The sequence below is a fragment of the Herpailurus yagouaroundi genome, unplaced genomic scaffold (genome assembly GCF_014898765.1).
Source record: "Herpailurus yagouaroundi ecotype Mexico unplaced genomic scaffold, PumYag 184, whole genome shotgun sequence".
Taxonomy (NCBI): Eukaryota; Metazoa; Chordata; class Mammalia; order Carnivora; family Felidae; genus Herpailurus; species Herpailurus yagouaroundi.
The window spans coordinates 15,366,469-15,388,734 of record NW_024412415.1 but is presented as its reverse complement, the minus strand read 5'-3'; the positions used below and the strand labels follow the sequence as shown (position 1 = coordinate 15,388,734).

Below are 22,266 nucleotides of genomic sequence, written 5' to 3'. Positions count from 1 at the left end.
TATGGCCTTTTGTAGCAACGTGGATGGAACTGGAGAGTGTGATGCTAAGTGAAATAAGCCATACAGAGAAAGACAGATACCATATGGTTTCACGCTTATGTGGATCCTGAGAAACTTAACAGGAACCCATGGGGGAGGGGAAGGAAAAAAACAAAAAAAGAGGTTAGAGTGGGAGAGAGCCAAAGCATAAGAGACTGTTGAGAACTGAGAGCAAACTGAGGGTTGATGGGGGGTGGGAGGGAGGAGAGGGTGGGTGATGGGTATTGAGGAGGGCACCTTTTGGGATGAGCACTGGGTGTGGTATGGAAACCAATTTGACAATAAATTTCATATATAAATTTAAAAAAATAATAAAATAAAAAATAAAATAAAATAAAATATGAACGGCTGAAGCCTTTAACACACCCTGCCTTGTATTAACATTATGTGAATCTCACTCTCCTCCTTGTTAGCCAATGTACTCACTAAAGTTGAGGACTTTGCTTTATTTATATTTTTAGCCTAAATAAATGCCTAACAAATTAGACTGGCATTGTTAAGTTGTACTGAATGTGCTAGACATAGCTAGGATAAAAAAAAAAGAAGCAAGAGTCAGCAAAACTAAAAGGCAACTGACAGAATGGGAGAAGATATTTGCAAATGACATATCAGATAAGGGGTTAGTATCCAAAATCTATCAAGAACTTATCAAACTCAACACCCAGAAAACAAATCATCCAGTGAAGAAATGGGCAAAAGACATGAATAGACACTTCTCCAAAGAAGACATCCAGATGGCCAACTGACACACGAAAAAATGCTCAACGTCACTCATCATCAGGGAAATACAAATCAAAACCACAATGAGATACCACTTTACACCTGTCAGAATGGCAATCATTAACAACTCAGGCAACAACAGACGTTGGCAAGGATGTGGAGAAAGAGGATTTCTTTTGCATTGTTGGTGGGAATGCAAGCTGGTGCAGCCACTCTGGAAAACAGTATGGAGGTTCCTCAAAAAACTAAAAATAGAACTACCTACAACCCAGCAATTGCACTACTAGGTGTTTATCCAAGGGATACAGGTGTGCTGTTTCAAAGGGACACATGCACCCCCATGTTTATAGCAGCACTATCAACAGTAGCCAAAGTATGGAAAGAGCCCAAATGTCCATCGGTGGAGGAATGGATAAAGAAGATGTGGTATATATCTACAATGGAGTATTACTCAGCAATCAAAAAGAATGAAATCTTGCCATTTGCAACTCTGTGGATGGAACTGGAGGGTATTATGCTAAGTGAAATTAGTCAGAGAAAGACAAAAATCATATGACTTCACTCATATGAGGACTTTAAGAGACAAAACAGATGAACATAAGGGAAGGGAAACAAAAATAATATAAAAACAGGGAGGGGGACAAAACAAAAGAGACTCATAAATATGGAGAACAAACTGAGGGTTGCTGGAGGGGTTGTGGGAGGGGGGGATGGGCTAAATGGGTAAGGGGCATTAAGGAATCTACTCCTGAAATCATTGCTTCACTATATGCTAACTAATTTCGATGTAAATTTTAAAAATAAAAAAATAAAGTAAAACAAACAAAAAAAAAACAACAGTGAGGGAGACAAAACAGAAGGACTCATAAATGTGGAAAACAAACTGAGGGTTACCGGAGGGGTAACCAGGGAGGGGAGGGGGGATGGGCTAAACGGGTAAGGGGCACTAAGAAATCTACTCCTGAAATCATTGTTTCACTATATGCTAACTAATTTGGATGTAAATTTTAAAAAATAAAAAAATTAAATTAAAAAAAGAAAAAGAATTTTTAATCTGCACTATTTTATATATAATAAGAAAATATAGGAAACAAACTATTCTATGCATTCTAATTCCTCTATGAATCATCTGTAGGAATTTTATTTCCTATTACACCATAATATTTTCTCCAGATTGCTATTTAAACTCAAGGTTGTTATTCATGAGATTGAAATACAAAATAACAATTCAAGAAAGAAATAAGCAAAATAAGCAAGCTCATTTATATTTCCCCAAGACAGGTTTTCATATCTGACTGTTCCTATGGCAAACACTAACCAACTAAGAAACACAAAATGAATGGAAGACAATTCAACTGCACAACTGCATTTTTTAATACTTATTATTAATATACAAGGTAGCAAATCTTTTCCATATTGATGTAGCCTTTAAAATGAAATGATAAAGGTTTTTTTTATGGATTGATAGTTTCACATGGAGAAGTGGTTTTCAAAGCTGCCTTTCTCACCAACTTCCTTCAAAGAAGACAATAATATAAAACAGTGGTTCACAAATAGAAAACGCATATTTAAATAAGCAGAACTCGAGGGAGGCACCAGGTTTTTTGTAAAAGCCACAGTGTGGATGACAGCCTTCTGGAAATGACAGATTCCTGCCCCTGTCAAAACTGATGGAATATCCCCACTCCCTACTCCACCCTACCCCACATCCCTGTGACGGGCAGGAAGGGAGCAGGAACTGCTCGCAGGTGAGGAGAACAAGATGATTACATTTTGAATATTTTAATGGTAAGTATAGTAATGCTTTAATAACTACAGAAATTCATTTCATCCCAAGGACTAAGTAAATTAACTATATGGGAACATAATCCTCCCCCTTTTTTTAAATCAGAAGATAGTCACTAAATTTACTAGAGTAAGAATTATTCGTCAGGGAAATTCTTAGTTTGGTACCCTCACCCCCACAACTAGATAAAATGGCTCTCCTCCGAGAAAACTGCTTCTTTGCAGGCCTCCTGCAACACTGAAGAGTTGCTGAGGTCCTCCTCCACTCTGCTATTACCAGGCCTTTTTCCCATCCTCCAGTTCTTGAAAGGCTCATGCCACATTCTCTCCTCTCCTTTCATCTCTCTCTTAGACACACTGCTCCTCCCTGAATACCTTAGCTATCTCCTTCCAGCCCCTCTCCATCCCAATCCTGGTAAACAACCTAGTCCAAAGCCCCAGCTGCCTAATCTCTTGACCTCCAGAGAACTTGACCTCCTCTCTGCTTTGGCCATCTAGCACCTTGACAAATCCAGTAATGACTATAGACCTTATCACCTGGAAATTTTTCACTTATGAAATTTTAGTTTCAAATAGCATATTCTTTACTAACACTTCCCATCCTGCCATTTCTCTTACTGTTCCTCCCACTAACTTGTTTGTCAGACTGCTTTTTGCCCTCTCTACCTTATAAGCTCCCTCCTGCCTTTCTTCCTTTTTCTACCCAGCATAGATTCCAGGATTCATAACTTCACCTGCTCTCCTATTAGTATCACCAACTTCCTGCTGCCATTGTCATTCTCTTGCAACCTCAATTCAAAACAACCTTAGATCAAACATTGGCACCTTGGACTAGCTCAGGGGGAGAAGAAAGAACAACTCTGCAGGTTGGTACTTTTCCAATTCTACAGTCTCCAGCTCTAGCCAGATTTCAATGCTACCCAGAAAACCTTTTGTTCCTCCAGTCATCTCCCTCTCCCACCTTTCACAAGGTTATTTCAAATGTCCCTTCTACTTAAACCCCACCTCCTTCATCTAACCTCCACAAGAACTCCCTCAACCTCTCTACCTAAGTTATACATTTATCTACATCAACCTGCATGTCTTCTGTTAAAAGAATCAAAGTAGCCCTCTTCTGATGCCCCTCTTGCCTTCTCAGGAAATCTGCTCCATCAATCCCTCCCTTCTCAGTTATCTATAATCTCTCTCTCCCCACTGGCTTTACTCTATTCCTCCTCCCTCCCTCATTTAACCATACTCAAACATCCCTTTTTTTAAAAAAATCCTCCATCATTTGCTTCAAAATAAAATAAGATCACCTGAGTTGATATACATAATTGTTGGGGGCAACTGGGTCACTCAGTCAGTTAAGTGTCTGACTTCAGCTCAGGTCATAATCTCACGGTTTGTGAGTTCAAGTCCCCCATCAGGCTCTGCGCTGACAGTGTGGAGCTGCTTTGGATTCTGTGTCTCCCACTTTCTCTCTGTCCCTCCCCCGTTTGTGCTCTCTCTCTCAAGTAAATAAACATTTTTTAAAATATAATAATAATTGTTGGATACATGGGAGTTTTTTGTATGTTTACATTTTCCATTATAGGAAGTTCTCTTTTTAATCCTCCTTTGACTCCTGTTTTTTTCTCAGTTCCTCATCCTGTTTTCTCTTGATAGAACCTACTCATTCTTCAGGTCACCACCCTTTAAAAAAATTTTTATGTTTATTTATTTTTGACAGAGAGAGGGAGAGAGAGAGAGAGAGAGAGAGAGAGAGCATGAGTGGGGGAGGGGGAGAGAGAGAGAGAGAGAGAGAGAGAGAGAGAGAGGAGAGACAGAATCTGAAGCAGGCTCCAGGCTCTGAGCTGTCAACACAGAGCCTGAAGTTACCCCACCCTTTTAAAAAGGCTTCTCAGTATTCTTCTAACCCAATGAGTAAATGTAAAATCATGAAAATTGTTAACCAAAATTTAAAAATTTATCCTGCGGCACAGAAAAATCTTTTCATCTCTCACGAAAATAATATTAACAACAAAATTTCAACAAATTTTCAAAATAAATGGACAAAGTTAACACTAACAACATGGATTGGAAAAGATGCAATTTCCAGATGCAAAAGCTTTACTTGCTGTACTAAGATACATAGGAAACATTCCATTTTTTCAGTTTTCTTGGGAAAAATTAATGCAAAAAATGTATTAACGGCAATTTAGATCTTACCAAAGGAAGAAACAATTAAGAGAAAGAAATTTTGAAATACCTATTATGTTGACTCTTCCTGGTGCGCGAACATAAAACTTGGGAATGGATCCAAACTTAGAGTTAAACATTTCCTTTAGCTTCATCAATCTGAGTGAACAAGAGTAGAATATTTCAGAATATCTATATAATAGAAAAACCCATAACACACACAAATTAATTATTCCTAAAAAGAAAAGCAAAATTTTTTACCGACATACTTCTTTGAAAATCCTAGGATAAGACAATACAGTGACTCCCTCAGTGACACAAGAGTATAGCTAAGCATATAGAAAAGCAAAGAAAAAAAAATGGATATACTCAACAGGAAAAACGGTTAACTTCAGTTGTAAAGAATATAACTTTCTGTACAATTCTCAATGATATTCAGAGAAAAATCTCTTTATCTTAAAAGAAGTAGTATGGGAAAGTATTTCAATTTCCTAGAGCTACCATAATAAAATATTACAAACTGATTGGCTTAAAATAATAGAAATTTATTGCCTCACTATTCTGGAAGCTAGAAGTATAAAATCAGAGTGTTTGCAGGGCCATGCACCTCTGAAAAAAAACCTGTACAGGTGAATGAAGCCGTCCTTCCCTCTTTCTAGTTTCTGGTGGTAGCCATTGATCCTTGACATTCTGTGGATACAGCTGCATCACTCCAAACTGCCTCTGTCACCACATAGAATTCTCCCTATATGTCTCTATCTGTATCTCAGCTTTTCGTTCTTACAAGGACACCAGTCTTATTAGATTAGAGCCCACCTTAATTCACTATGACCTCATCTTAACTTGATTACAGAAGTATATAAAGATGCTAGCACAAATAAGGTCATATTCAGAGGTTCTAGGTGGACAGGAATGAGGGTTGGGGGGCACTATTCAACCCAGTACAAGTAGTCAAATGAAAACTAGACTGGATATCAGGAGACCACAGTTCTAATTTCAGTGGGGCAAATCCTTTTCCCTTGGCCTCTCTTCTTTGAAATTAGAACTAGATATTCCTTACAGGCCTCTTCTAGATCCAAAATTCTTAAAATAGACTTAATTTTATATTAAGTCATCTCAATGCACTTCTATGAATACCCGTCCACTGGTTATAGTTCCACATCATAGTGTATCTGAATAATAACACCAGGACAATAAATATCTGTTAAAGCCTATCATATTCAAGACACCCATTAATTAACTGATCTTAAAGATTAATTAGTTGTAAGAAACAGAAAATCACACCAAGGACAGATCAAGGAAAAAGGAAATCTATTATAATGATAGAAAGATATGGAAGGTATTCAAGATGGCCTCCTTGGAATTGGATAGCCATCAGAAACTGTTTATATTAGTGTCTTTGGTTCTCTTTTCACATCTCATTCTATCATCCCTCCAAGACACCATCACTACTCTGTTCCATGCTGTTCACATTTCAGTTGCCTCTGTGAGCCTCTTAGTTTCTATTCCTCCATACCTTCAGTTTCATGACACTGTGGCCTCAACTCTATAAGATTTAACAGCTCCAATGTCCTAAACTATCTGATTAAGTCTCTGTGTCCATTAATTCAAATTCTCAAAAAAGATAATCTGGTTGGCAGTTTAGGTCCCGTATCCATCCTGGTCTATTTTTCAACAAGAGGGTGAGTTTACTGATATAAATAGGTCAGTTGTCTTAGTTACAAATACAATTACTTGGATCTACTCCCTCAGCCAAGGCTGTGGATGACAATAGAAGATGTGGGCAGGGAAACAATAACAATAACAATTAACAGGGATATCAGTAGCACATCATTCAAGACACATTTACTGGATTCCCAGGTAGGTATGGATAATGGTGTCTGACTAAATCTGAGTTGCCTCATATATCCTCCAAAACGATTTAGCACAAGAACAAGCAAACAATATAAAACCTTATCTTTATTATAACTAGAAACAGAGAATCCACAAACTTCAAGTTACCTATAAGAAAGAAAGAAAGAAAGAAAGAAAGAAAGAGAACCACTCTGACCACTAGAAACTCAGTGGAAAAGAAAAGAGGAGAGTCAACAAAACTAAGATTAATCTAAAACCACAGGAAAGAAAAAAGTCCACCCATTTAAAAATGGGAGGTATGGGAGAAGAAAAAATAAAAATAAAATAAACTCATTGATTGCTATATAGGCAACAGGTAAAAGTTAAAAGATATCAGTAACCATGATAAAGCAACATTTTTTTAATGTTATCATACAGGTATATGCAAGGATATTATTAAACCACTAAAAAAAAAATTCTTAGGGGCTCCTGGGTAGTTCAGCTGTTTAAGCTGATCTTGATCTCAGCTCTGGTCATGATCTCACAGTGAGTTCGAGCCCCATGCCAGGCTCTGTGCTAATGGCATGGAGCCTGCTTGGGATTCTGTCTCTCCCTCTCCCTGCCCCACTCTCCCTCTCTCACTCTCTCTCAAAATATATAAACTTAAAACAATTTCTTAGAGACACCATGGCCTGTGCAGTCAGGTGGACCTAGGTTCAAAACCCTTCTTTACCACATGATGAAATTCCTTAAGCTCATTTCCTTTATATGGAGTATAAATATGTATGCCACAGAATTATTTAGGAGATTAAATAAGGGAGTGTGGAAAGGGTCTAGCTTCGGGCTGGCATGATTTGTTTAAGAAATGCTAGATTCTTGGGTTCCTTACTGTTTCTATTCTAGAGCATGTGAATAAGAACCCACTAAAAGCAATGAGAGATGGTAGGTAATTAAATATTTAGTCTCTTTAGCTGATATCGGGACTGGAAGCACTATTGGAGCACTGGGGTGATCTTAATGATGCTGCTAAACCCTGGTACTCTCTGCCCTGCATCTTCCATTTTATAGAGAGGGTTGAAAAAACTTAGGTTAGGTGTCTGTCAAATTCTAGATAGAATTATTTAAAACGTTCATATTTTTCAATGAAAGAAAATGGACATAGAAAATAGTCAAAGGCTAAATAAGAAAAGTCCTCTGCTTTCTCAGAGCATTAAAAAAGATACATAAGTATAAAGACAACCAATAGAACAAGAATATAAATCTTCCTAAACACCAAAGAAATTTCAAAAAATATAGGGGCAAAGAAAGCAGACAGATAAATATAAATTGATAAATAAGGAAACACAGAAACTATTCAGAAACTATATTATAAATAGGGGCGCCTGGGTGGCTCAGTCAGTTAAGCGTCCAACTTCAGCTTAGGTCATGATCTCGCAGTCCGTGAGTTCAAGCCCTACATCGGGCCCTGTGCTGACAGCTCAGAGCCTGGAGCCTGCTTTGGATTCTGTGTCTCCCTCTCTCTCTGCCCCTCCCCCACTCATGCTCTATCTCTCTCACTCTCAAAAATGAATAAATGTTAAAAAAATTTTTTTTAAATAAAAAGAAACTATATTATAATACATAATTATAAAATAAAACGAGTTAAAAATCAAGCATGTTAGTTACATCAATAAATGTGAATGGGCCTACCTCACCTATTAAAACAAAAAGACTTGTAATTAGCTCCAAAAACAGGACCAAACTATATGTTGTATACAGACAGCACTAAAACAAAGTCATTCAGAAAGACCAAATATTGAGGAACAGGCAAAGTTATTCCAGGCAAATAGACACAATAAGAAAACAGAGGTAGTAATCCTGATATCAGACATCACAGAATGTAAGCCAAAGAACATATAAGGAAAATTCTTAATGCTAAGAGCTTCAATTCAAAATGAAGGTAACTGTTTAAGAAATGCCCTCAAAGGAAACTGCAATCACTTTTGTAAGGCAAAAACTATAGACAATGTAAGAAAAATATAGATAGAAATACACCAACAATAAGAGACTATAAGATACCTTCCTCAGTATAAACACAGATCAGGTTGGAGCGTATGGGTGGCTCAGTCAGCTAAGCCATCCAACTCTTTGGCTCAGGTTATGATCTTGTGGGTTCGTGAGTGTGAGCCCTGCATCAGACTCTGCACTGACAGCATGGAGCCTGCTTGGAATTCTCTCTTTCCCACTCTCTCTCTGCCCCTCCCCACAGGCACGTGTTCTCTCTCAGTCTCTCTCTCTCTCTCTCTCTCTCAAAGTAAATAAATAAAATCTTAAAAAAATACCAGGGGCACCTGGGTGGCTCAGTCAGTTAAGCACCCAACTCTTGGTTTTGGCTCAGGTCATGATCTCGTGGGTTCGAACCCCCTCTCAGGCTCCACAGTGGCAGTGCAGAGCCTGCTTGAGATTCTCTCTCTCTTCCTCTCTCTGGCCCTCTCCCTCTCTTTCAAAATAAACTTAAAAAAAAAACAAAACAGATCAGGTGGACAAAAGGAAGAAAAGAAAGACCCAAACAACAAAATTGATAAAGTAGATTATGGATGTGTACATATATTTAACATTATACTCTGATGATGGGGAATGTAACTTAAGAACACATGGAATATTCACAAATATTGATCACATATAAGATCATGAACATATCAGTAAATTCCATGAAGTAAAAATACTAAAAATAACACTCTAAACTCAATACAGTAAAACTAAAAATTATTAAGATCAAACCACAGAAAGGTCCTCCAACCTACTAATGTTTAAAGTGCCTTCTGGGGCGCCTGGGTGGCTCAGTCGGTTAAGCATCCGACTTCAGCTCAGGTCACGATCTCGCGGTCCGCGAGTTCGAGCCCCGCGTCGGGCTCTGGGCTGATGGCTCAGAGCCTGGAGCCTGCTTCTGATTCTGTGCCTCCCTCTCTCTGCCCCTCCCCCGTTCATGCTCTGTCTCTCTCTGTCTCAAAAATAAATAAACGTTAAAAAAAAAAAATTAAAAAAAAAAATAAAGTGCCTTTTAACTCTTGGGTGAAAGAGGAAATGAACTAAGAAAACAGTTCAAAATGAATTAAAAAAAACGCTTCAGAGAAGGAGGAAATGAACAGAAAGTATAGAATTTCTAATAATAATAATGGCACTATATATCAAAATCTATGGGATACATTTAAAGCAATCAAGAAAGCCTATAGCCCTAACACTTTTGTCAATACAAATGAAAGAATGATAATAAGTGAACTAAATTCTCAGCTCAATAAGCTAGAAAAATAAGAACAAAATGAACACAAAGATATCACAAGAAAGGAGACAAGAAAGAAAAAAGTAGAAAGCAATTATTCAGGGAATACAAAAACAGTAGACCTAATTAAATTAAAATCCTTACTTTTTTTAAAAAAACTTTTACAAAATAGACAAACCACTAGCTAACGGCTGATAAAACACAAATACGCAAAATAAGAAATGACAATGGGGAAATAATATTAAGCAGAAGAAAACTAGACAGTACCTAATAAAACTATATTGGCATTCATTTCTACTCAGAAACCCTATGTCTAAGAATTTACCCTGAAGGATTACCCCCAACAGTATGAAAAAACATATGCATGAGATTATTTATTAAAGAATTGGTTATAATTGCAAAATACTGGAAACCTAAATATTCTTTTATAAAAGAGTTTTGAATAAAGTATGGCCTATTTACAAAATGAAGTACTATGAAATTATAAGAAAAGAACAGTTTTCTAGAAACTTTTCTAGAAGCAGTTTCCAGAAATTTTTATCAAGTGACTTCTAGAATAATTTGTTATAAGAAAAAAGCAAGTGAGGGGGGCCTTAGTGGCTCAGTTGGTTAAGCGTCTGACTTCAGCTCAGGTCATGATCCAGTAGTTCGTGAGTTCAAGCCCCGCGTCAGGCTCTCTGCTGTCAGCACAGAGCCTACTTCAGATCTTCTGTTTTGCTCTCTCTGCCCCTCCCCTGCTCCACCCCCTTTCTTTCAAAAACAAATAAACATTAAAGGAAAAAGAAAAGAAAAGAGCAAATGATATGCTGAGATGGCCTAGAATCATTAACAACCCAGTAGCAATGAGCATTCCCAGTGTTCAGATCTTGGTTTCAAAAGAAACCAGAGCTCATTAAAGAAATTATTCCAGCACCAGGGCAGAAAAAGTACCGTAGAAACCTGAAACATCTTGCTGTGCCAGAAAGTTGGGAAGTGCTTAAACAATGATAGTGACATGTCAAGTCACAAGAGCTCACATAAGGAAATTCCCACTGCCCAAATCTTGAAAATTTTGAGCATCAAAATAGCAATAAGGGTAACATGTTATAACCCACAGAATAAAATAGAAACCAATGAGTCCACACTGACATAAATAAATGGAAGAAAAGGGAAACAATTCATTGCACTAGAATGCCAAATAATAAATGTTAAAAAAAAAAAATTAAACACTAGAAAATCACCATTTGGTGACCATGATAGTAATAATTGATACTGGCAAGGGTCATCAATGGATGCTAAAACCAGTAAGTGAAAGTTTGATAAGAACAGAATATTAACATATTCTTATAGTATTTCACCAAAATATCCTTAGTAATTATGGAAGAAAAGGATAGTAACTTTGCAGTGGAAAAATCAGGCAGGTGTCTCCTTAACCAAGTGATCCAAATGAACAGCATTGATAATGGGACAAATAGGCCTCATGTGTCTCCTGATAATGATGTACTAAGAAAACAAAATTAATTTTTTAAGTATTCCTACCAAAAATGGATGAAGTGAATCTAATTGTAAGTATTAGGTAAACTCAGTATAATCATGACTCTTACACAGATTTTAAATGAAAATGTTAAATATTTTACTTCTCTCATTAATGACAGAACCAGTATGATATTATACCAGTTGAAGTAGAATCCAAAGTACCACTCATGTACAGTCAACTAAGGAATGCTGAAATGAATTTACAAACAGATGCAAACCGGCAAAACTGGTTAATAGCTAGGAGGTACAGTGAATTGCACTCCACCAGGCACAGTTTGCATTCTCTATGGACGAGATTCATTTGCATTACTCTCAGTTTTCTATGACCTACAGACCTGTAAACAAGCTTGAATATAACAAAAGGCTCCCAGCCACTCAGAAATCAGATAACCTAGAAGGGTATTTCGGGCAACTTCTGGTTCTCTTGGGATGTACCCAGTAATCTTCTGGTCTTTTTCAAAGTTTTTTACAATTTTTCCTACAACCCAAATTGAGAGATATTCTATAAAATAACCAATCATGAAATACAAAAGACACAGCAACTGTACCACAATAAAAAAAAAAAAAAAAAAAAGATTTAGGGGTGCCTGGGTGGCTCAATCAGTTAAGCTTCTGATTTCGGCTCAGGTCATGATCTTGCAGTTGGTGAGTTCAAGCCCCGCATTGGGCTCTGTGCTGACAGCTCAAAGCTTGGAGCCTGCTTCGGATTCTGTGTTTCCCTCTCTCTCTGCCCCTCCCCTGCTCACACACACACTCTTTCTCTCAAAAATTAATAAACATTAAACAAAAATTTTTTTTTTTAAGATTTAAAAGACAACAACTAAATGCAACATGTGTCCTAGATTGGATTCTGACCAAGAAAAAAAAAAAAGGTCTTTTTCTATAAAGGACATTAGTGGGATAATTGGTGGTACTTTGAGGCCTGTCAATTAGATAATGCTGTATCAGTATTAATTTCCTGATTTTGATCATTGTATTCTGGTTATGTTGGAAAACATCCTTGTTTCTAGGAAACACACTCAAAATTTTAATATCAAAGAGGCATCCATCATGTCTTCAACTTAATCTCAAACTACTCAGGAAAAAAATGTAACAGAAAAACTGATAATGCAAATATGGTAAAATGCTACCATTTGAGGAATCTGGGATAAGAATAGACAGTAATTTTTATACTATATTTTGACTTTTATGGAAGTGTGAAATTATTTCAAAATAAGAAGTTTTTTTTAAACAAAAGAAGCATTTACTGATGCTTTACTAAGCACTCTACTTAGAAAGAAAATTAATAATAGCTCTCTAGGGATTATAAAAATCTGGCAGAAAAGACAGTTAAGCTAAAAAGTACAATACAGAGAGACAATAGAATGATAAGCCAGACAAATACAGTCCTTTGGGAGCACAGAGAAAAGATATTTCTCCCTACTATGGGGGAATGTGGATGGTAAAATAAACCTAGAAGGGAGAGCATAAATTCGAGAAGCCTCCTCAAAGAGATAATAGTTAAAATGAATTTTAAAAGATGATGTTAAACAAATGGGATGGGGTGATGCATTCTAGGTAAATGAAAAGGCCCAGCATGCTGCATTCAGCAAATTATATTTAGGGTTTTTAATACATCAGAGGAAGAGGCTGGTGGTAATCAAGCCCCAGATCTTAAAAGGCTTGGTATACCATATTGAGGAACCTGGCTTTTAACCCATAGACAATGGATGTGAATACACATTTAAGGATGGAGTGATATTAATCAATTTCACACTTGAAAAACTCACGTTTTCAAGTATTTGAGAGATGGGTTATAGGAAGGCAAAGCAAAAACAAAGAAATCCAACAGGCGGCCATTTGTAGTAAACTAAGAGGAAGGGCTGATGGGGACAGAGAAGGGTGAAAATTAAATTAAGGTGATATTAAGAAAGTCAAATCCATAGGAATTGGTGACCAATTAGAAGTGGGAGAAAGTGAGGGGGCGCCTGGGTGGCTCAGTCAGTAAAGCATCTGACTTTGGCTCAGGTCATGATCTCACAGCTTGTGGGTTCGAGCCCCACGTTGGGCTCTGTGCTGACAGCTCAGAGCCTGGAGCCTGCTTCCGATTCAGTGTCTCCCTCTCTCCCTGCCCCTCCCCTACTCACACTCAGTCTCTGTCTCTGTCTCTCTCTCTCAAGAATAAATAAAACATTTAAAAAATTTTTTTAAAAATAAGAGGGAAAAAGTGAGGAATAGGGAGAAGCATATGATAAGTCCTAGCTTTCTTGCTTCCATAACTACACTAGCCTCAACAGAGGTTCAAGTTGTTTCGCTTGTGAAAATCATATGCAGACAAACTTCAAGTTCTGCTGAACACAAACAAGGTGGAGTACTAACAGCGGAATTAGAACAAGACTCCTAAAATGTGTTTTAATAAAATAATTTTGAGGTACCACATGTGTCATTTTCCCAGACTACCTCAGGAAGGCAGCCTGTCCATGCCTTCTTGTAAATGCTCAGCACTGGAGGCTTACCATTCAACATTCCTCCCTTTGAAATTCAAATGTATGGAGGCTATAGAAGGAAACAAGAAAAGTGTATCTAAGAATAGAAAGAACTGAAGTCTACAGTGTTTTTCCAAGCTTCATACTTAATCCTCTAATAATGAAGGAGTATGGCTGTAATTGGGGAAGTAGCTGTATTTTCCGCTCTGGGTTAGTCACCAGCGAGACTCCATCTCTTAAAATGTAGTCACTTAAAGTATTGCCCACCCCTGGCCCACGGAAGAGTACAATGAACATTTTCAATGTGAAAATAACAGCTCCTACAAAGATTACACTGTTAAAGGCAGAATTGGCCAAAACATTACCACACAAATTGCTGAATCTGGTGCTCTGAAGGCTTTTGACTTAAAATCCTTGTTTGTTTGTTTGTTTGTTTGTTTGTTTTAACAGCAGTTTTAGTAACAGAACTTGAGAAAAAAATATGACTGCAGTAAATGAAGTGGATTTTACTCTATGGATTGATTCTCAGAGGACACTAGGATGACCATTAAGGCTAGACCATATGCAGAGATGAAAGAATTAAAATTTCAGGAGAGAAATGGGGTGCCTGACTGGCTCAGTCAGTAGAGTGTGTGACTCCTGATCTTAGGGTCATGAATTCAAGCCCCACATTGGGTGTGGTACCTACTTAAAATAAGCTTTAAAAAAATTTTTCTTTTTCAGGAGACATGTATCTTTAGTTTGCCATTGTGACCTTAGGCAAGTCTCCTATCCTGTCTGTGCTTCTGTTTTCTCTTCAATATCAGGATGCCTAGTCGTGGCATTACAAAAAATATTAATTTTTACAGCTAATTTAAGAATAATTGGTTAATATGTATCCTTATGGTGAAGGGGATCAGAATAATGCCACTCCAAAATATGCCATTTGACATAGGATTACTTTGAACTGAAGGCAATCAAGAAACAGCAGACATTAGAGGTGCTCCTACCCTCCCTCCATCTGCTTAAAAGCAGGGCATAATTTCTCCCTTGCCTCTGTGAGGTTGTCTCTCCTCCCCTCTCCCACACTGAGAGAGGACTCATTACTGAAGACCTCACTGACTGGGGTGTACATGAACAAAACTTACTATAATAACCCTTACCTTAGTAAGGTTTCCCCCAGATAGTCCCACAACTCACCACCCCTAAAAGCCCAAACCGCTTTCCTTTGTCTAGTCACTTCTCTCAATCTATCATCCTTTGTTAAAATGGTATATAAGCTCCTAGAACCAACAACTTCTTAGGATTTCACTTTTTTTCTTAAGTTTATTTATTTTGAGAGAGAGAGAGAGCACCAGCAGAGCAGGAGTAGAGAGAGAGGGAAAGAGAGGATCCCAAGCCGACTCCACACTAAATTGGGGCTCAAATTCATGAATCATGAGATCATGACCTAAACTGAGATTAAGAGTTGGATGCTTGACAGATGAGCCACCAGCTGCCCCAGGATTTCACTTCTTTTCTGTGAAGCCCCCTGTGTGTGTGAAATAAACCTTTTCTCCTGTTAATCTATCTCTTGTCAGTTTAACCCTCAGGGCCCAAGCTACTAAACCTAAAAGGGTAGAGAAAAAGTCTTTCCTCCCTTATAATGGTAATTTATGTGAGCTCTATGCCTCACTTTCCTCAAATACAAACTGAGAATAACAGAACTCACAGCAAAGGTTTGTTTTGAGGGTTTTAGAAGCATGAAATAATTATTAGTTATTATTATAACTGTTATTTTGAAAATTTAATAAACATTAAAAATGACATTTCAAAGTATAGATAATTGTTATTAAAGGGGGAGTGGTTAATCCTACTTCAATCCTTCCACCACAATAAATTCCTCCCAATCAGAAATTCAAATGTAAAAATGAAACAATAATTATATTAGAGATCTTGGAAAATAAAATCATGACGGTGACAATAAAAATAGTAGATGGTGGAGTGCCTGGGTGACACAGTGGGTTAAGCCTCTGACTTTGGCTCAGGCCACGATTTCATGGTTGGTGAGTTCGAGCCCAGCGTTGGGCTCTCTGCTATCAGCACAGAGCTCGCTTCAGACCTTCTGTCTCTGTCTCTCTCTGCCCCTCCCCAGCTTGTGTGCATGTACACGCTCTTTCTCTCTCTGTCTCTCTCAAATAAAAAATAAAAACATAAAGAAGGAAAAATTGTTTTAAATTGTAGATGAGCTGAATAGTAGAATGAAGAGCTGACGAACAAATTAGTGAGCAAGATAAAGCTGAGGGAAAGTAGATATTAAAACCAAGTTTACAATTATTTAGAATATAACAAAAATTAGGGATTTATATACCAAAACTTGTAAGATGCAACCATAATGGTACTGGCCTTCAGTGAATATAAGAAAATAAGAAATAATGAGAATAAATGAAGTATGCATATAGCACAAGAAACTAGCAATACAGAAATGAAAAGAAATGACTTAAAAGATAAACGTAGAATTTACTGAACTAGGGGGAAAATAGCAGACATGGTAAAAAAAAATTACAAACTGGTTCTGTGATAAAAACAATAATGTATAAAAAAGTTTTGAGTCTCACTATATAAAATCAATATGGGGCACCTGAGTGGCTCAGTCGGTTGGGCGTCTGACTTCAGCTCAGGTCATGATCTCGCAGCTCGTGAGTTCGAGCCCCGCGTCAGGCTCTGTGCCAACAACTCAGAGCCCGGAGCCTGCTTCAGATTCTGTGTCTCCCTCTCTCTCTGCCCCTCCCCTGCTCATGCTCTGTCTCTCTGTCTCAAAAATAAATTAAAAAAAAATTAAAAAAAAAAATTTTTTTAATAAAATCAATATGAGAAATAAGAGACAACTATAGATTCAAAAGAGACTTTAAAAAATTTTAATCTAGGGGCGCCTGGGTGGCGCAGTCGGTTAAGCATCGGACTTCAGCCAGGTCACGATCTCGCGGCCCGGGAGTTCGAGCCCCGCGTCGGGCTCTGGGCTGATGGCTCAGAGCCTGGAGCCTGTTTCCGATTCTGTGTCTCCCTCTCTCTCTGCCCCTCCCCCGTTCATGCTCTGTCTCTGTCCCAAAAATAAATAAACATTGAAAAAAAAAATTAAAAAAAAAATTTTAATCTAGACAAAGGGGTGATTTTTTTCTTCTTAGTACAAATTTCTAAAAATTGACAGAAGAGAAACAGAAAAACTAGTCAGAAACAATCCCCTTAACAAGGCCCAGAAAATGTTATGAGTTGGTTCAGCCAGACCTTAAAAGAAAGACAATTCTTTGTTTTTATAAATGGTTCTAACCGTAGAAGCTGTGGAAAGCCTTCCCATCTCATTTTAGGAGGCCAGAATAACCCACTTGCCAAAACAGCCCCCAAAAGCAAAATATAGGCTACTATCACTTGTGGAAACAGAGAAAAAGTAAATAAAATATTGGTAATGTTAATCCAACACACATTATTTTATAATATTTGTAACCAAACAGGAGTTTTTTCCAGGAATATAAAGATAGCACCAGGAAATCTATTGATGAAATACACTATTCTAACAGCATAAACGGGAAAAACTATAATTCCATGATCCTCTCAAAAATATGCAAAAAAAAAAAAAAGATTCAATAATCATTACTAATAATTTTTAAATAAAATTTAAAATAAGAAAAAAGGCCATGGACATGTTAGAAAAGAAAAAAATGTCCTAAATTTAATAAAGGCTATTTACCAGAAATAGTAAACATTTTATTTGATGACAAAATATTAGAAGCTTCCCCTCTGAAATCAGAATCAGGACAAAAGTGCTATCATTCAACACTGTACTAGAATACATAAAGTACAAAACGTCTACACAACAAAAGACATCATCAAGATAAAGGAAGAGTGCTAGACTGGGAACAATATATATATTACATACAAAACAACAAATGGTTTATATCCAAAACTACATACATTCATTAAAAAAAATCCTCACATACATAAAGAGTTCCTTAAAACCAACAAGAAATAGATAATCTAATAGCATCTCTTTTTTGCAGGGCCATTTGGCAGGAATTATCAAAATTTTAAATATTTATTAACTTTGACCCTGATTCCATTTCCATAAATGAGCTTCAAGAAGTATCCACAAAAATGTTCAAAGATGTTTACTGCAGCATTGTTTATAAGAGTGAAAAATTTGAAACTTTAATGTACATTCTAATAGTTGAGTGGTTAAATAAATAATGGTATTCATAGCATGAAATCTTCTCAGCTGTAAAAACAATGAAATAAGTCTGTATGGACTGATATGCCAAGATCTCTGAGAAATATTGTTAAGTGGAGAAAAGTAACAGGAAAAACAAATATGATTTCACTTTTATGAATATAATGATACCACTTTTTTTTAAAATTTTTAATCTTTATTTTTGAGAGACAGAGAGAGACAGAGTGCAAGTGGGGGTGCAAAAACAGAAAGAGAGGGAGACACAGAATCTGAAACAGGCTCCAGGCAACGAGCTCTCAGCACATAGCCTGACACAGGGCTCAAACTCACAGATCATGAGATATAATGTTACCATTTTTGTAAAAAATGGTAATAATGATATAAAGATACAGTGATACTATAAGGATAAAATGATATTACAAGAATATAAACCAAATGGATAACTTCTAAGAAGGGAGTAAGAATTGGCAGCACAGGATAGGAATCAGAGACTATATTGAAGAAAGGAACTGTAGGATTTTCAAGCTTTAATGAATATATATATATATATATATATATATATATATATACCCGAGAGAGGTGGGCAGAGGGAGAGAGAAAGAGAGAGAACCCGCACTCAGAGCAGAGCCCGATGGGGGGCTCAATCCCATGACTCTGGATGCTCAGCTGACTGAGCCACCCAGGTGCCCCAAGCTTTAATGAACATATTTTTAAATAATACAAATCTTTCATATTAAGAATGCATTCATGCAGCATCATTATTCATGGAGCCAAAAAGTACAAACAACTGAAATGTCCATCAACCGATGAATAAACAAAATGTGGTGCATCATACAATGGAATACTATTCAATCATAAAAAGGATTAACATACTGATAACATGTTACAACATGGATGAACCTTGAAAACATTATGTTAAGTGAAAGAAGCCAGTTCACAAAACCCCACATATTACATGATTCCACTTATTTGAGATGTCCAGAATAAGCAAATCTATAGAGACAGAAATTATATTAGTGGTTGCTTAGGGCAGGGAGCTGGGGGTGATAGTTTAAAGGATACACAGTTCTTTGGGGGATGATGAAAACATTCTAACTTTGATTATGGAAAGGGCTGTACAATCCTGTGAATATACTAGAAACCATTTAATTATAAACTTTAAATAGGTGAACTGTATGGTATGTGAATTATATATCAATATATACCAAAGCTGTTACAAAAAAAGAATAATAATCCAAGAAACCAAAAATTAATTCTAAAAAGAAGAAAAAGAGAAGACACACACTGCTAAAAATGCAAAGCTAGAATGTGAAGCAGTCTTACGGTATAGGGAACATGCAAGATTAGAAGGTAGAAAAAAAGAGCTTCTATTTCTATTTGATATTTATATAAAAAGAATAAAAAAGAAATTAAGATTCCTGAAGTGTTTAATGTGGTTGACTAGTGCCTTTACTCAGATGGTCATGTGCCCTGTGAAACTGAAGAGTCATTCTAAAGAAACAGCAGGAATTCCCAAGAAGACAGTCTGGCCTTGGGGGCCTTATGCATTTTTTCCCCCTTTAGCATATTGCAATATATGACCAGTTAGGCAGGTTTATAGATATACTATCTAGATTTAACTGAACTCATCCTGCTAAAATGAGTAAGTGGCTGAAACACTGCTTGAAGCTTATAACTGTATTTCATGCACAAGTGAAAAGAAAATGGCAGAGCACAATTATCTGTTACTATGATCTCTTCAGCAGCTTGCACAGAATGATAAACATTAATATATACCTGTTGCATGAATGAGTATTATGGAAGTCATAAAAAGGCAAGAAACAACTCTAAGGAAACCTAGGAAACAATTCTTCACTTTTAGTGAAGCGCATGTTACCACCATTCCCCTTACCCCACAGGGTAATTATGGAAGAAGTATCAAGCATTATGATTAAATCATATCAAATGGAAACACAGAAGAAATTTATACATGGATATGTTTTATGTAAAAAACTAAACTTGACAAGGGTCAAGATTGTTTCCATATGACAAATTCCTTATGAATCTTATTTCACAACATGTCCTAATTCATTCAAGTATGTAAGGGCAATAGTACCTCGCAAGGCCAGAGACATACGTAGTCTAAAGCCCTGCTGGTCTCCATAACCAAAAATTATGTTTCTTTTAGCTAACTAAAGACCCAATGTTTGCTTTCTTAAGGGTGAAAAAAGCATCTACAAGTTTTAGGAAGTTACAATATTATCAACTGTCACAGGACAGTGAGAAACCAGGAAGTAGGGAGAGCTTAAAGGACTTAACATCAGAGAAAAAAGTTAACAGGGAAAAACGTAAAAATTATAAATAGCAAAGGGAGACAGAAACCAAACTTAGAAAAGCCTACAGGCTAATATGTAGCAGGTTAGAGACTTCACTCTGAGATTTCTGGCCTAGGTCGGAAGTAGTAAGTATTTCTACAAAGTATCTGCAAGATGCCCTCAAATGAAACGATCCTCCATTAGGTATCATTAAGCAAAGTTATGCTGTAGCTAGGTAGTGGCGGCAGATTAAGTCCTTAAGTGACAATTCATAGATTTTATGGTTTATTTAAAAGGATGCAGAAACCAAGGTATGGGAGGGCTGTTTGGAGGGTTTGGTTTGGGGCTTTTTGCATGTTTGTTTTCAATGAGTATTTTAGAAAGGAGACTTTAAAAAGCACTATCCGCCGGCAGGCAAGAAAAAGAAAGAAGGGGTTCAAAGTTAATTTGGGCACGTCTGCTAAAGCCCAGCACAAAGGGTGTACCACCTTCAGCAAGAAAGAGAAAAGAAGGATCTGCATGGATGAAGAAAAACGTTCAACCCTTGGTAGGAATCAGGGTGGAAAGTGTTTGCGGCGTGGTCTTTCTCTCAAGCCCAGCCGCGCGGCCTCAGAAAATCCCAGGGATTCTGTCCACTCCCGGGAGCAAAAGAAGCCCCCAGCGAAGAGCCAGAAGTCCTGGACACTGTCTGCACCTCGCCTACCCGGGCGATCCCAAAACGCGTCATCTCCTCTCCCCCACCTGGGATGTTCTGCCACTCGGACTCGACGCGTGGCAGGGCCCTCCGTAGCCATATTTCGCTAGATCCTTCTTTCTTCCAGTGTCAACTGGCGAAACCGAGCTCCCGAGGTAATCACGAGACATCTGCTGCAGGCGTCTTTTCTTCCGGGCGACAGCAGCCCTCACCCTGCGGAAATCCTGCAGCTCTGCTGAGGTGGCCGCTTCCAGTCGGCCCCGCCTACGGCTCCTCCTCCCTGGGCTCCAGGGCTTGGTGCCCGCGCAGCAGCTGTCAGGTACAGCCGCCGTGCTGCTCAGCTCCGGGGGACCCGGGACTCGCGGGGGCCCCTGTGCCCAGCGCTTAGGAAGAAGCTAAGGAGGTTTATTTTCTGCGCCCTGGGGCTTAAGTCTGAGAATACAATCATAACCTATTGCCCCAGGTTGCTTTTTCCGTTCCTTTTTTTTTTCTTCTTCTTTTTAAGGGTTTTTTCTTTCATGACCAGCAGCTACACCCCTAAATAACACTAAATTGTTCAGTTAACACTAATTGTTAATGTGTTAACAACACTAATTGTTCACCTTTTGTGTGGATTATTTCAAAATCGGGCGGTATAAAATTGATGCAGCATTTGATTTAAACACTTTTGCTTATTGAGGCAATAAGAATGGAGGCATCAGTGGAACTTCCCAGAACACAATAGTGAAAAGAAGAAAATGCATGTCTTTTGGGGTGCCTGGGTGGCTCAGTAGGCTAAGCGTCTGGCTCTTGACTTTGGGCTCAGATCAGTATCTCACCGTGGGTGAAATGGAGCCCGGGTCCTCTGTGCTTTCATTGCAGAGCCTGCTTGGGATTCTCTCTCTCCCTCTCTCTCTCTCTGCCCCTCCCCCCACTTGCATGGGTTCTCTCTCTCTCTCTCAAAAAAAAAAAAAAACTTTTTAAAAAAGAAAGAAAATACATGTCTTTTAAACTGCAAGAGCCTTTGCATCTGGTTCAACCCTTCATTTTTTCAGTTACCTAGAGAAATCCCAAATGCCCTACTCAAAAAGCATATCATTCCCACCCCATCATTCTACTGTATTTTTCTTTCCTTCAGATTTCTCATAAGTTCCGTATATTTATTTTCTTTTGTACTATTATCTGTATCACCATCTCCACCATCACTACCACTACGACAAAGTAAGCAAGTTGAGGGTAGGAACTGTATATCTAGGTGGCACCTGTCGAGATGAACTGAATGAACAACTGAAGTGTGAGGTGACTTCCTAAGGCCACACTCTTAACTGGTAGCAAAGCTTGAA

At 37.7% G+C, this 22,266-nt stretch overlaps 1 protein-coding gene across 3 annotated transcripts in view; it reads right to left on the bottom strand.

The window, feature by feature from the left end:
* Positions 1 to 22,266, bottom strand: part of GALK2 (galactokinase 2) — a 148,855-nt gene that overhangs the window by 118,396 nt on the left and 8,193 nt on the right. Inside the window, exons 1-2 of one of the 3 annotated variants that reach the window (XM_040492655.1) lie at positions 20,992 to 21,189; positions 4,775 to 4,863 (exon numbers count right to left, since the gene is read on the bottom strand). In XM_040492655.1, the coding sequence (XP_040348589.1) occupies positions 4,775 to 4,863; positions 20,992 to 21,044 (142 nt within the window). In that variant the 5' untranslated portion in view covers positions 21,045 to 21,189. Of the gene's footprint in view, positions 1 to 4,774; positions 4,864 to 20,991; positions 21,190 to 22,266 lie in introns of those variants that run through there. The other 2 variants (XM_040492653.1, XM_040492654.1) reach the window with 2 other exon arrangements.